This window comes from Cetorhinus maximus, chromosome 25 (genome assembly GCF_964194155.1).
Source record: "Cetorhinus maximus chromosome 25, sCetMax3.hap1.1, whole genome shotgun sequence".
Classification (NCBI taxonomy): Eukaryota; Metazoa; Chordata; class Chondrichthyes; order Lamniformes; family Cetorhinidae; genus Cetorhinus; species Cetorhinus maximus.
Genome location: NC_135903.1, coordinates 18,080,753 through 18,097,218, shown reverse-complemented (window position 1 = coordinate 18,097,218; position 16,466 = coordinate 18,080,753). Strand labels below are relative to the sequence as shown.

At 45.1% G+C, this 16,466-nt stretch overlaps 1 protein-coding gene across 2 annotated transcripts in view; it reads right to left on the bottom strand.

The window, feature by feature from the left end:
- Positions 1 to 16,466, bottom strand: part of LOC144667945 (tumor necrosis factor receptor superfamily member 16-like) — a 174,364-nt gene that overhangs the window by 136,231 nt on the left and 21,667 nt on the right. For both annotated transcript variants that reach the window (XM_078529579.1, XM_078529580.1), the window contains exon 2: positions 7,846 to 7,984. In XM_078529579.1, coding sequence (XP_078385705.1) covers positions 7,846 to 7,984 — 139 coding nt within the window. The remainder of the gene's footprint in view (positions 1 to 7,845; positions 7,985 to 16,466) is intronic.

Genomic DNA, 16,466 nt, shown 5'->3' with positions numbered 1-16,466 from the left:
CTTTCAATTATTGGTGGGTGTGCAGCCGACTCCGGCATGCACCCGCCAAACGAAATATCGCACGAGTTCGCGATGACGTCAGGACGCACGCCAGCGTCATTGCGAGTCATTTTATGTCCCGGCATGTCGGGCACGCACCCGCACGCCAAATGTAAAATCCTGCCCCAGGTATGATTATTCTATCATGCATTTCTTTCCCTTATCACCTGCTGACTTCTCACTTTAAGAAACACTAATCTACTTCCCAGGTCTGTCCTGAAATAAAATCCTGCAATGTTGTTAAAGATCTTCGTAACCAAGTCTGGCTTCTCAATATTCAAAACCTTTTACAATAGGAGCTAACTAATCCAAATTTAAGGACCCTTCTCTGGGAATTGGTTCACATATCCACCACTCTGTGAGAAAAGCTTTTCTTTTCAATTAGATAATCTCGTCCTTTTCTTTCAGACACCGACTGAGCTACTGTACGTTTCCAGTTCTTTCAACTTTTACTAAAAAGCAACAGTGGAAAAAATATACAGATAACATTCTGAGACAGTGAGATAGAAAAGAATTGTGATGCAGCATGAAGTCAGATTAAAGATGAAAACTCTAATGTCAAATAAGCTAGGGTTAGACTAGACAGAGGTGGAATGGCTTTATTTCAGATATGATTCTGAAGTCTGACCAATGTTGAAAACTGTTTGCAGTCACTTTAACATTGTTGTCCCATCAAACCCTTGGGCCAGGATTTCCTGGTCGGTGAGCGGGACGGGGTGGGGCCTGCTCGCTGACCCGTAAAATGATGCGGGATGACGTTGGGCGGAACTCCCGACATCACCCGGCCTCATTTCAATTTTCAGGTCGGCGGGGGTGCAGCCGAATCAGCTGTGCACCCACCAACCTGTCAACGGCCTATTGAGGCCATTGACAAAGTCATTAACATGATTAGTGGACCTGCCTGTCCAACCTGAAGGTTGGCGGGCAGGCCGGGAGCCCTGGCGGGCATTGGAAAAAGCATGAAACCCTCATCCACGGGCGGGATGTGGTTTCATGTAGGTTTTTAAAAATTTAATAAAAGTGTATTTAAAAGTGATGGACATGTCCCAACTCATGTGACAGTGTCACATAAGGGGACATGTCGGGGAAATTTTTTTTTTCTGTTTTTAAGAATTTTTAGTGTGGAGCCGATCTCCCTGAGGCAGCACTTAGCCTCAGGGAAATGAGTGCGCTCTTTCATGCACATGCACAAAAGAGCGCACTCTCGGCTCAGGGATTCTCCCCCCGCCCGCACAGGGAGCGCATAGCGCTTCCTTGCAGACGTCAAGCTGGGCAGGCCTTAATTGGCCCGCCCACATAAAATGGCAGCGTGCCTCCGAATGAGGGCACCAATCAGAGCATACCTCCACGTGCCCACTCCTGAACCTCCCCCCGCGATGGGGGAAAATTCTGCCCCAAATTTAGTTTTATCTAAAGTAGGGATGGCTCAGTAAACTCAGTCAGAATAGAGATGCTAAAATGATGATTATTTTATCAAATGGTTAAATTTAAGAAATGGTTCGGCTCCGGTGTTCCACTCAACTTCCTGCTGTTTAAAAAGTAATGAAACAACACAATGTTAAATAACTATAAAAAAATAATGATATAAGTACAGAACAGGGCAGGAGTTGCATATTGAAAACGCTTTTGAAGTGCGATTTAATACCTCAGCACAGCTTTAAATGCTTAAACATGTACACACTAAAAATAGGAATGGAAGGGCAGTTCTTATGGTTGCACAGATTTTTACCTCATGTAGATCATTTCCATTAAAATCCATTCTAATATTATATTATTCCTATGTCTAAACTATTCTTTATTCTAGTGCTATTTGCCTCTACCTGTCCTCTCTGCCACTCATTTCATCCCCCTGCCAAATTAGCATAAACCCTCCACCACAATAATAGTTAAACTTCTAGCAAGGTCATTGGTCGCCGGCTTGTTGAGGTGCTATTTGCTCAGCTTGAGCAGATTCCTCCTGCTCCTGGGAACTTGAAGCCTCCTTCCTGCACCATGCCCCCAGCCTTAAGCAGGCAGGAAGAGGTTTCTGTAATTACATATAAAAAAATAAAAAAATTTGGGCAGAATTTTTCAAATATACATGTTAAGGTGAGTGGGCCTGCTTTGTGTACATCTTCTCCGGACTTTTAAAAGCTTTATTCATTGGTTTAAAATTGTTCAGCCCCTTCAGGCAGCTCCCTGCCTTCAGGGAGCTTTCAGTGCGTGCTCTCCCGCGTATGCGCAGACTCTAGCGCTCGCTCTCCTCCCGCCCCTATCCCGGCAGTGCTGAGCTTCTCAGCGCGCCTTTCACGCTGGCTACCCATTAATTGGCCACCCAGCATGAATTCGCGGTCGGGGGCCAATCGTGAGCGGTGGGCCATTTCCCAGCACCCCCCCACCCCCGCCCCCCCGGGCCCAGCCGCCATGCCCGCTCGTTGACCTGAAAATCCTGCCCCTTTATTTTACTATCCCTATACTCACTCGTGACTATTGTGTGGCACTTGGAGTAATTTAGCCTTTGTGGTCCAACTTCTTAAAGCATGTCTTCTGGTTGTTCCTCTTACCCCCGCCTCAACACCTTCAAAATGTTCTGCACCTTCTCAGTGATGCCCTTTACCCTGGCATCGGGCAGCAGAGTCATGGGGAGGGGGCGGGGGTTATGGGGGTGGGGGAGGGGGTAACACAATATGCAGAACTCATGATGGTGCTTGCAGGAAAGCTTCTCCATCTCCCTTGGCCATCAAGCACCTCATGACCATTGATTTTTCTGTGCCCTCCTGTGCAATCTTTTGCCCACAATACCATCGATGCACTCTAGGCTGCATTCCCCCATGGTGCCATCACCCTGACTGGTAATGGAGTGTTGAAAACCAGCTTAAGGGTGCCACGCTCCCCAGAGGATTCCTGTACTGCCTGCCTCTTCCTATCCTACCAGGTGGCCACCCACCTACTCTCCTCCTGAACTCTCTGTAGTTGCAGGGTGACCACTCCTAGAACATGTGCTCCAGGAAATTTTCAGTCTACTGTATGCAGGCTGCAACACTTCAGCTGCTCCTCCAGCTCAGGAACTTGACATCTTGCAACTGGAGGCACTTCCTGCACACGTGGTTCTTGAAGGCATGCAAAGCATCCTGAGAGTCCCACATGGCACCGGAATAGCAGACATTTGGTCTCAGCTGTCCCATCATTTTGCTTAAGGACACCTCCTTAGATCTGAATGATTACTCTGATTATGTACGGACATACTCTTCCTTGCCTGGTGATCTCCAGACAACATAAGCCAATACGGGGAACGTTGCCAAAAGTTGCGAATGTGGGAGTTGTCAGTGAATAACGCCTGTCATCACCAAAATAATTAAAGCAACCTTCTGTGAGAAGATACACAATACATTGAACTGTGCTGGAGAAAATGGAAGGCCCCAAACAAACAGTCATTCCAAGTTATAAACCACTTTTGTGCAAAACAAGCATTGCCCTGACCAGATGTCAGAAACAGTTTCTCATTACTTTACCAACTAGAACTTTCAAATATATGCAAAACAAGTGCATGTTGCTTGGATGAAGCACTTAACATTAACTTGTAGCATGAGCGCGCAACATTTTAAGAAAAAGGTTCAGACTTCTTGTATCTCGTTGAATGTCTCCTTCGCTGTTTCTGAAAATTTGACTTCAGCAAGTTTCTCTCTTGCTCTTAAGTTGCGAAATGACTATGTGATAACTCTGCTATTTCTTTCTTCTAATCTTATGTTTCTCTTGATTTTTTTCTTGTTACCTTTTGCCCACTTGTCTTTGGAATTGGAAAAATTCTCCTGCCCAACAGAATTGCTTGTATGCTTTGAAAGCCTGTGATTGGCCCCAGTGTTACTACTTGACAACATTGGTAACTGTTCCCTTATGAACAGCCTTAATTAAACCAAAATCAAAGTCCAGTTGTAGCCTCACTAATGTCACTACTTCTCTCCTACAGATATAAAAATTAACTTGCATCACGTGGGCCAGGATTTTCCAGCCCTGTCCGTTGCTGGGATCTTCCAGTCCCACCAGAAGTCAATGGACTTTTGGCTGGCCCACCACATCCCCTGTGGTGGGTCCCACTATGACAGGGCCACAGTATCTTCTCACCTCTGCACATGCCAAAGTGCTTCGCAGCCAATGAAGTACTTTCAACATATTGTTACAATTGAAATGTTGTGAAATGTAGCAATTAATCAGCAAAATCCCACCAACTGCAATGAGACAAATGACCAGACAATCTGCTTTGGTGATGTTGGTTGGAGGAGAACAGTTCGAGAATTCCATTGCTCTTCTCTGACGAGTGTTGTCAGATCTTTTACACCCAACTGAGAGGGCATTCAACAGACAGCACCAACAACATCACAACGTTGTGAAATAAGTATACACAGTTTTACCAGAATAATTCAAATGTGCTTTTTAAAAGGGCATTATTTCTACAGGACTGGCCTGAATTTTTCTGTGCATCAGGTGCGTGCGATCGGCGAGTCCGGGAGCCACCAGGAAATGGACCCTGGACCACAGTCGGCCCCCAATCGTGATTTCACACTGGCTGGCCAGTTAACAGCCAAACAGAGTGAAACACGTGCTGAAAAGCTCAGCGTTGCCGGGGTGGGGGCAGGAAGAGGGCGGGCAATGATGTCACTGCGGGCGTGGGTGAGCGCTGTGAGGGAGCTCCCCGAAGGCAGACAGCTGCCTCAGGGAGCTGCAGACCTGCAAATAATGAAATCAAGCTGTAAAAAGCTGCACAAAAAATGTCCATGCATCACAATCAAGCACCTGAAAGCATAACCTCATAAAAATGCTCTTCCCAGATATTTATTTTTATTTTATTTCCTAACGGAAATTTCATCCCGCCCTTGGATGAGGTTTGATGGAAAGTGTAAAGGCCGCCTGGCCGATTCACCCATCCGCCAACTGTAAGGTTGGACGGGCCACGAAAAATCGCAGACAAATTGCCCTCTTAACTGTTGATGGGCGCACTTCCAACTTTTGCGCGCACCCGCCAAGCAAAATATCACGCGATCCCATCCCCATACTGAAGCAGTTTACTCATTACTTACCATCACTGTCGTTGCTTCATTTAATTACTTAAATATGTAGTGGTCAAGACTTTTGCATGTGCATGTATGAGGCACACTGACAGGTGTGCAATTGTTCAACATTTTTCTAATATGCTTGGAGCAATGCCACAGGTTGCGGAGCAGAGTGGTTGCAGATTAGCTGTTAATTGGAGCTCCACACAAACAAATAGGAAAAGTGAAGTAACTTTCTTAATAGCATTCAAGGAATAACATGAGAAATAGGAGCAGTGGTAGGCCATTTGGCTCACCAAGCCTGCTCCACCATTCACCAAAATCATGGCTGCTCTGATTACAGCCTTAACTCCACTTTCCTACCTGCCTCCCAGAAACTGAAAAGTAACTTATTAAAGCAGAAATGGCTCTGTAACAATTTTGCACTTGGCACAAATGGCATTACCCATGTTAACATACAAACAGTGGACTTGTATTAAATTCTTCTGAGTTAAGGGAGACATTAAAGCACCAAAAATAGCGGGAATATGTTTATTTTTGGGACAAGCATTGACTCAGTAACATCAGCAATAATCGTTTATAGCCTTGCATTTTTTTTAAATCGAGAATTTAGTGTGTTGCAGCATGAAGCCAAAAACAATTGATTTAAATTGGGCGTGCTGAAAACACAATGGCCTGAATACTTCGGATGGCGAGGTTTCCTTTCCCGCCATTCCAAGGGTTGATAAGGAACACATCCCCGCCGACTCTACCTGCCCCATAGCCATTCCATGTTTGAATGAGCATCAATTGGCTGCAGGCGGGGCTTCCACTCCTCACTCGTAAGGAAGTCCCGCCTTAGCGAGCTGCCAGCCAATCAGATTAATCCCTGCTGCGGCAGGAGCTGCAGTGGACAGAAGAGTAAGTGCACAAAGACGTCTGAGCCTAAGTCCTGGGACTGGACGGCAAGGTCAGTTTTTGGGGTTTCATGGCAGGGAGGGTAGGGAAGGCCTTGTGGAGGAGGCGGGGGAGTGGTGTGGGAGGGGGTGCGGTGGATAGTGGGTGATTGTGGTGTTGGGGGAGAGGCCAGTGCAGGAGGGAGATCCAGTGACCACCAGACCTTAAGGGTGGAGTGGGGTGGGTGGGGGGGTGGGGGGGTGGGGGGCCCCAAGTTAAGGGGGCTTCTGATGGAGGCGCCCGCTCCCCTCCATTTCCCATCTGAGGCCTAAGCCCGATCATTTTCAGGCTTCCCTCGCACCCAGAAAATCATCCTGCCAGCCGAAAAACTGAGGCTGGGTGGGAAATGGCCCTTAAGTGACCACTCATTGGCCACTTAAGGGCCTCAATTGGGGCAAGGGCAGGCAGCATAAAACCTGCAAGATCAGGGTGGGCGGGAACCCAGAGGGAAGCCCATTCCTTCTATTTCACACTCACTGTCCCTCCCACCTAAACACCCACCAGCAGAGGCATGAAATTCAGGCCAATAGTTCTCTTCATGTATGGCCCCTCTCAACACTCGCTGATCAGCTCTTACCCAAGTATTAAATAAATGAGATGGTCCAAGGAGTTGTGTGTAGCTTCAGGCAACAAGATGTACTTTGTTAGAAAACTCAGTAGCAATCGCTTTGCCTGAATAGTTAACCCAAGATTATAAGCACAATCTTCTATTAAGGTCATTAAGTAGCTACACTGCTAGTGGCAGCCTTCCATCTCATCAGATGATGGTTTGCGCTGTTGTGGCCAACTCTGTGTTAACACTGCCTGGTGTTGCTCAGGAGCCCCCCCGCCTCCTGCTCTGACATGATAATCTCTGCCGCATTTGCTGCAGAGAAAAAAAGTGAGCATATTTTACGTTATGATTGACTCTGAGAAGCACAAATATTCTCAGAAGTCAGAGGCTGCAAATTAAAAGCCTAGGTCTCCAGGTTCCAGGAGTACCAGTCTGCCGGAAGTGCAGTGGAACAGAACTCTTGGCTACCTGCGGGGTTTGACCTCGAGCTCATCTAAAATTGTTATTAACGGTCATTAACATAATTGGGGTCGGCAAGCGGCCTGAATCTGTGAGCGTGTCAGAAGCACCTGCCACAGCAGATACAAGGAATGTTAGAGTGGCACCATGGCACTCAGATAGCAGAAGCTCAGAAGTTCAAAGAGAAACTGGAAAATGTTTTAATTGCAGTCTTGGAAAGGTAATCAATCCCCTCTTGTATCCATTATCTTTACTAGGATGTCAGCAATGCATGAAATGGGCCTTACAAGTGTGTCACCAGCATAATTCTCAGGGTAGCTCAGGACTCCCCCTCACTCAACTCCCCGGCATGGACAGTGGCCTGGAAGACTCGCCCACCCCCCTCCCTTTCCACAACTGCACCCCCCCACCCCACCCCTCCGCAACCCAGTTACAATTTCATGTGCTTTATGCATGGGGCAGAAACTTGGTGAAACTGGGTTTCACCTAAGGTCCCAGTCTCTATGTATTGATGCAGCCTTTCTCCTTTTTCACTGGTCCCTGGAACTTCAGTGCCATTATTTCTGGATTTGATTGGTTTTGAAATAAACGGAGATATGTTCAGCTTTTTTTTTTCCCCCACGGAATCATTATTTACCATGAGAGAAGAAACTGGAGTATGGATTGTGGATTTTCAATATCTAAGAACTTCATCCATATTTTGTATTTGAGGTAAACAGGAAAGATCCAAAATCATTTTTCTTCAAAAGTGGATAGTCCTCTTCAAAGGCAAGTTCTGTACTAACAACAGAACACAACAGAACAAGGTATCATGCAGCAGAGTGTACTTACTGTCCATGCACTGCTGACATTGCGTGTCTTCAGCTCCACATGGTGTCTTCACACCTTCCCCAGGAGGGCACATGGAGCAGCATTTCCCATCATTGGTATATTGTCCCGTTTCACAGAGTTCCGCAGCATTGTGAGACACCTGTTTAAAAAAAATCAAATCACATGATATAATGATAAATTTTGCATACATTTTAGGGGTCAATATATATCATGAATATCAGTAAACCAGCAAGCAATAGCCCAAATGTTTGAACAGAAATTTCAGGAAATGCGCAGCAGGACAAAGAGAGTTAACGTTTCAGGTCAATGACCACTCATCAGGAATTCCGATGAATGGCCATTAACCTGAAACATCGGGCAGAATTTTCCCTACCCAGGGTGGCAGGCTTAGAGATGGGGGTGGGCAAGTGGGGTGGGGAGGGGGCAGCCAGGAAAATAACGGGGAGCCATGTTGGGACAGCCACCATTAGGGAAGTTTTGCAGAGGTGGACAGGAATGCAGATTGGGTACCCGTGCCATGGGTTTGCATAAATTTACATAATTAAGGGCCAAATTAAGGGTGATTTTCTGACCTTATCAGTATTTTCCCACCGGAGTGGACCCCGCCACGTGCAGATGTCGCCAGCTTAATGGAGGCAGCCTTACTGCAGGAGAAGTCGGGGGAGGGGGGATACATTGGCTCCGTCCACATAAGAGATTGCCACATGAATCAAACGTTGGCCCCCACCACCTCATTGTGGCCTCAATGATCCAAGTGGATGGGCTTCCTCACCACTCCAGGGGCCTCTCCATCCCACCCCCCCACCCCCCCCCCCCCCCGTCCCCCAAAAAATGATATTTTTTTTATACATAAAGTAGTTCATTGGATGCGAAACACTGAGAATTCTTAAGGACATTGGAAGACATTTTATAAATGAGGTCCTAATTACAATTATTATTCTTTGCTAAATATTGACCATAAAATTAATTCTTTGGAAGTTCCTGAATGTTTATTTTGTTTCACCATGGCTGTCATGTATTGCACTGAGAAAAATTAACACAAGCTCAACTGCAGGCAGCCATTGATAACAACTTCAGTTTACACCTCCCCAACAGTGAGGGCAGTATAACAAAATGCTCAGCTATTACAATATATTACACTCCCTCCCTACTAAAAAAAACTTATGCATTAAAATGTAAAATGGTACATCACATAATTTCCAAAATAAACCAACATCAGCAGTACCTGAAATTTAACAGACTATTATTGTTTCTATAATTACCACTGAAACATATATGACCAAAATTTCCAGAGTAATTTACATGTAAAGAAAACATTTTTTTTCCTTAACACCAGCATGTCTTTAACAAAAATATCATCTGACAAAGAGCAATGAAAAAAACAACTTATTTCTTCCTCTTTTCTACACACTTCAAATAACCTATCTGCCTTCTTTCTCTTTCTGTCTGGCTATTTCCGTTAGCTTGGCTCTGTTCTCTCAACATCTCTTACTGTGTCAAATCTGAATGTTGACGTTTTGACTACCAACTCCACTTAATGGTTGGAACTGTGACATTGATTGATGTATCTTAATCAAACTCACTTTGCTCTACCGGTGGATTCTGTGACACCAGCAAACGTTGTTTCTTTTTTTAGTTTGACTTTAGGCTGTAAGAGGAATTTGGACTCTAGGGGTAGAATTTTACCCTTCCCGTGCGGGCGGGTGTACGACACGCCCGTGCGTGAAATAAAGCGCATCGATGTTGGACAAGCGTCCCGACACTCTCAAGATAGTTAGGTTGGCAGACGCATGCCCGCCGACAATTAAAACACCTAGTAAGGCCACTAAGTTACCAATTGTGCTGAATTTTCCACTGTCCATTCAGCCTAATGGTTGACGGGCAGGCGAGAAGTCCAAGCGGCCTTTGTATTTTTTAGGGAACTTCATCCACGGGTGGGATGAGGTTTCCTAAAGCAAATACAAACAAAATAAAAATTTTAAACTTGAATTAAGAGTCACATGAGGAGACATGTTTTATGACATTTTTATTTTGTGCATTAGTATTTTTAAACAGCACTTCATCTCCCTGAGGCAGTTCCGTGCCTCAGGGAGATTGAAGCGCTCTTTCGCGCACATGTGTGAAGTTGGCACAAGGCCCACTCGCCCTCCTCCCCCCCACCCGCACGGGCAGCGCTGAGCACTGCCGCTCACGTTCCACACCCATGTGAAATTGCGGTGTGGTGCCGATCATGGGCGATGGTCGGCTTCCTGACTGCCCCCCATCCCAGCCCCCACCAAGCACCCCCAAGGGCAAAATTCTGCCCTAGGTGGTTTATCAAGTTCTCCTTTTGTCAGATTTCCTCTTTCAAGCGAATGATCCACATGACACTGACAGAGTCTTTCTCCAATCTTCTCTCGATATGTGAATTTGCCTAGTCTCTTTACAACAACTCCAATCACATACTTCTCCTTATCTCCTCGGTGGTTTTTCACCATGACCTTCTGACCAGCACTTAACTCTAAATTTCATGCCTGGTGTATTATGACTCATCGTCACTTTGTGTTGCTTTGCTATTGACGTCAGGCTTAAGCAAACTAAATAAAAACAGAAAATGCTGAAACAACTCAGCAGGTCTGGCAACATCTGTGGCGAGAGAAAGAGAATTAACATTTTGAATCTGTATGACTTTTCTTCAGAGCTTCAGCAAACTGAGCCTTGTCCAAGGAGCATGTTCAAATACTAACTCCTAAGGTGAGCAACCTGTTGTAGCCTGTGGCATTACTCTGCAAGGGAACAGAAAAATGTCTGGCCTGCGTCAAAGAGAAGCACGGAAATTACAGCCTAGCTAGTCACCTAGCAAATACTTTTACAAATACCTCTTTATAATCTGCACACTTCTTTCTGCACCACCATTCAATGCTGGGTGATCTGGTGTTACTGAAGTGTGTCTGACTCCATTCTTATTCAGAAATATTTCAAACTCTCCTGACGTAAACTGCAGAACATTATCTGACACCACCACCTCTAGCAATCCATGGATTGCAAGCCAACCTCTCAAAACCTCAATAGTTTTGGCATTTATGGCATTGGACATAGACTCAACATTTGTCCACTTGCTACAGCTGTAGATCAAAACAAAGTACTCTTTCCTTTCCACTTCAAAGAAATTGACACGTACTCGTTCCCATGGTTTTCTTGAGTTTGACCATGGAATGAAAGGAACCTTGGTTGGGTCATTTCTTATTCTGAGACACACTTAACAACTTTTCACCAACTCTTTAATATCTATATTTGCCTTTGGATACCAAAAATAGTTTCTTGCTACTGCTTTCATATGGACTATCCTTGTGTGCCTTTGATGAAGTTCCTCGAACAATCTCTCTCTAAAGCCTGGTAGATAATGACTCTTAAACCTCATAGTGGGCAGCTTTGATCTACACTCAGTTCATTACATGCGAAATACTCCTGCAATTTCTCTTTAAGGGAGATTGTTGAATTGTTGAAGCAAGCAGGAAGGGTATTTGATCAGCCAACCTTGCCTGACAAAGAATTTTGACGAAAGTAAATAGTTTCATGAACAATGAGAATCACTTCTTGTCTCAGTATTACTGTTGGATGCATTCAGGGAAAAGGCTACAATCCCTTAGATACAGGACAAATCAGTTCCTTCAGGGGAGATGGTGGCATTGTGATAATTTCACTGGACTAGTAATACAGATGCCCAGGCTAATGCTCTATTGAATTAAACAAATACATCTGGAATATAAAGCTAACTATCATCAATTGCTGTAAAAACCCATTTGGTTCACTAATGTCCTTTAGGGAAGGAAATCCTTACATGGTCTGGTTGATATGTGACTCCAGACCCACAGCAATGTGGTTGATTCTTAGCTGCCCTCTGAAATGGTCTAGCAAGCCACTTAGTTCAAGGGCAATTAAGGGATGGGCAATAAATGCCGGCTTTGGCAGTGTTCGGTTATTACAATATCTTACAACGGCAAAATACAAATCCTGGGGAAATCCTGTAATCTGCATCTTTAATGTTCTGAAAAACCTGTATACTGCTCCAGTCTAGGAACTGAGATGATCTGGATGTAAATTGAACTAGTCTCTCTCTTCTTTTTAAAGGGATACTGCCTAATTTGACAATTTAAAACTATGTATGAGTAAATGGCACAGTAACTTCAGGTGAGAAGCAAATGCACAGTCAAATGTTGGTAAGTTGATTGGCCGGTAAGTGCTCAGTCTAAGGGACAGTGTGTGAGAAACCAGCTTAGGACAAGTGAGTTAAGGTAGATCTATAAATAAAAAGGTAAAATAATAAAACAAAATTTGAAAACCTTAAAATTAAAATCAAACATTTAAGATAAAAAAGCAATAAAAATAAAGTAATTTAAAAAAACATCTAAAACATAGCTTGTAGTTAAGAAGCCTATAACCTTTAGTTGTCAGTGGTACTAGTATTCAATAAACACAGTAAATTGTAGCATACAAAGGAAGAAAGTAATTAAAGTAAATTAACTAAATAACATTTAGAATGGTGGGACAGGTGTTATGTTGCAGCTGTGAGATGTGGAAGCTTTTGGATGCCAAGGCGATCCATGACAAACACGTCTGCAGGAAGTGTAAGCAGCTAGAGGGATTCAGGATCAGGATTATTGATCTGGAAGCCGAAATGCAGACACTGCGCAACATAAGGGAGGGGGAGAAATATCTGGACACTTTGTTCCAGAAGACAGTCACACCGAAGACGGTCACCTGTTTTGGTCAGCAGTGAGGGACAGGAAGATGTGACTGTCAGTGAGGCAGGTAATGGGACTGAGCAGACAGTAGGGGAGGAGCCTCAGGCTTTGCAATTGTCAAACAGGTTTGAGGTGCTTACAACCTTTGTGGATGAAAGTGAAGTCTGCAAGATGGATGAGCTGGTTGGCCATGGCACGGCGGTACAGGAAGCCATTCAAGCGGGGAGAGCAAAAAGGAATGTAGTGGTGGTAGGGGACAGTATAGTGAGGGGGATTGACACTGTTCTCTGCAGCAAAGAGCAAGAGTCCAGGCGGCTGTGTTGCCTGCCCGGTGCCAGGGTTCAGGACATCTGCTTAGGGCTGGAAAGGAACTTGCAGTGGGAGGGGGAGGATCCAGTTGTCGTGGTCCATGTAGGTACCAATGACATAGGCAGAACTAGGAAAGAGGTTCTACAAAGTCCATATGAAGAGCTAGTACCAAATTAAGAACCAGAAGCTCAAAGGTAATAATCTCTGGATCATTACCTGAGCCACGTGCAAATTGGCATAGGACAAATAATATTAGAGAAATGAATGCGTGGCTCAAAGACTGGTGTGGGAAAAGTGGGTTTGGGTTGTGGCATCAGTACTGGGGAAAGTGGGGGCTGTACCGTTGGCACAGTTTGCACCTGAACCGTGCTGGGATGAGTGTCCTCACAACTAGCATAACTAGGGAAGTATAGAGGGCTTCAAATTATACAAGAGGGGTGAGGGATCAAGCTTGGGTAGAGGTAGCAATTCAAGGTGTCGGGTCAAGACAGGAGAGCAAAATAGTAATATGAGAAATGAGGGTCAGAGAATGGCAGGAAGGGACAGAGAAAAAACCTAAGAATACATCAACAGTCAAGACTAGATGCTACAAAGGTAACAAAAAGACAAAACTGAAGGCTCTCTATCTGAATTCACGTCAGGGTTCATCTCGCTCGAGAACCGTTTTTCTGTGTTGGAAAATGGTGAGAGTGACAACTCCTCTGGGGAGTGCAGCCACGCTCATGGCACTGTGCGTAGCTCAGCTGCACAGGGGGGAGGAAAAAGAGGGGAAGAGCAATAGTGGTAGGAGACTCAATAGTAAGGGGAACAGACAGGTGTTTCTGTGGCTGTAGACGTGACTCCAGGATGACATGTTGCCTCCCTGGTGCCAGGGTCAAGGATGTCACTGAACAGCTGCAGGGTATTCTAAAGGGAGAGGGCAAACAGACAGAGATGGTGGTACATATTGGCAGAAATAGGTAGAAAGAGGGATGAGGTCCTGCAAGCAGAATTTAGGGAGCTAGAAAACAGATTAAAAAACAGATCCTCAAAAGTAATCATCTCTGAGTTACTTCCAGTGCCACGCGCTAGTGAGTATAGAAATAGGAGGTTAGTCCAGATGAATGCAAGGCTGGAGAGATGGTGCAAGAGGGAGGGCTTTAGATTTCGAGGACATTGGGACCGTTTCTGGGGGCGGTGGGACCTGTACATGGCGGACGGGTTGCTCCTGAACCAGAATGTGACCGACATCCTTGCGGGGAGGTTTGCTAGTGCTGTGGGGAGGGTTTAAACTAACTTGGCAGGGGGATGGGATCCTGAGAGGTGGTTCAGCAGGGGGAGATGCACAGCCAAAGTTAGAAGAGAGAGCAAGTGAGTCTGGAAGGCATAGAAATTATAGGCCAGTTAAGGCACAAGGGAGCTTGGCAAAGTTGAATGGTATTTATTTTAATGCAAGGAGTCTGACGAATAAGGCAGATGAGCTGAGGGCAAAAATTAACACATGGAAGTATGAAGTCATTGCTGTCACAGAGACATGGTTGAGAGAGGGGCAGGATTAGCAGCTCAATATTCCAGGATATAGGGTCTTCAGGCAAGACAGGGAAGGAGGTAAAAGAGGAGGGGGTATCACAATATTTATCAAGGAATCAATTACATCAGTAAGGAGGGATGACATCTTAGAAGGCTCCTCAAATGATGCCATATGGGTAGAACCTAAAAACAAAAAAGGAGCAAACACATTGCTGGGATTGTACTATAGGCCCCCAAACAGTCAGAGAGAAATAGAAGAGCAGATATGTAGGCAAATTTCAGAGAAGTGTAAAAAATAATAGGGTAGTAATAGTGGGGGATTTCAACTTCCCCAACATTACCTGGGTTAGTCATAGTGTGATAGGTTTAGAGGGAGCGAAATTCTTAAAATGCATCCGGGAGAGCTTTTTAAGCCAGTACGTAGAAGGTCCTACAAAAGAGGTCCTGGACTTAATTTTAGGGAATGAAGCCTGGCAAGTGGTAGAGGTATCAGTAGCGGAACATTTTGCAGATAGTGATCATAACTGGAAAAGGACAAGGATGGGCCAGAAATCCGAGTTCTAAATTGAGGGAAGGCCAATTTTAATAAGGTCAGAGATGATTTGGCCAGAGTGGACTGGGAGCAGCTACTTTTAGCTAAATGTGTGTCAGAGTAGCGGGACTCATTCAAGAAGGAAATGGGGAGAGTACAGGGTCAACATATTCCAGTAAAGATAAAGGGTGGGACCAACAAATCCAGGGAACCCTGGATGTCCAGGGATATACAGGGTTGGATAAAGAGTAAAAGGAAAGCTGTTGGCAGATACCAAAGGCTCAAAACAGCGGAAGCCCTAGAGGAGTATAGAATGTGTAGGGGGGAACTTAAAAAGGAAATTAGGAGAGCAAAAAGGGGGCATGATAAACTTTGGCAGGTAAAATAAAGGAAAATCCAAAGTTATTTTACAACTACATTGAGAGTAAGAGGATAACTAGGGAAAGAGTAGGGCCCATTAAGGACCATAGTGGTAATTTGTGTGTGGAGCCAGAAGGTGTAGGTAGGATTCTCTATGAATACTTTGTGTCGGTGTTCACAAGTGAGAGGGGCGACATGGGTATGGAAATCAGGCAGAAGGACTGTGATATAATTAAAGAAATTAGCATAGAAAGGGAGGAGGTTCTAAGTGGTCTGGCAGGCTTAAAAGTAGATAAATCTCCAGGCCCGGATGAAATGTATCCCAGGCTGTTGAGTGAGGCAAGGGAGGAGATAGCAGGGGTGCTGGCAATAATTTTCAATACCTCTCTGGCCACAGGAGAGGTGCCAGAGGACTGGAGAACAGCCAATGTGGTACCGTTATTCAAGAAGGGGGGAAGGGATAAACCAGGGAACTACAGGACAGTCAGTCTAACCTCAGTGGTGGGGAAACTATTGGAAGCAATTCTGAGGGACAGAATTAATCTACACTTGGAGAAGCAGGGATTTATCAAGGACAGTCAGCCTGGTTTTGTTAAGGGGAGGTCATGTCTGATCAATTTGATTGAATTTTTCGAAGAGGTGACCAGGCGTGTAGGTGAGGGCAATGCATTTGACGTAGTCTACTTGGACTTCAGCAAAGCTTTTGATAAGGTCCCGCACGGGAGACTGATAACGGAGGTAAGAGCCCATAGGATCCAAGACAATTTGGCAAATTGGATCCAGAATTGGCTGAGTGGCAGGAAGCAGAGGGTGATGGTCGAGGGGTGTTTTTGTGACTGGATGCCTGTGTCCAGTGGGGTTCCACAGGGATTGGTGTTGGGTCCCTTGCTGTTTGTGGCATATATGAACGATTTAGATTTGAATGTAGGAGGGTTAATCAGTAAGTTCGCAGATTACACGAAAATTGGTGGGGTGGTAAATAGTGAGGAGGATAGCCTTAGATTACAGGAGGATATAGACAGGCTGGTCAGATGGGCTGATCAGTGGCAAATGGAATTTAATCTGGATAAGTGTGAGGCGATGCACTTGAGCAGGACAAACAAGGCACAGGAATACACAATGAATGGTAGGACCCTGGGAAGTACCAAGGATCAGAGGGACCTTGGTGTGCATGTCCACCAGTCCCT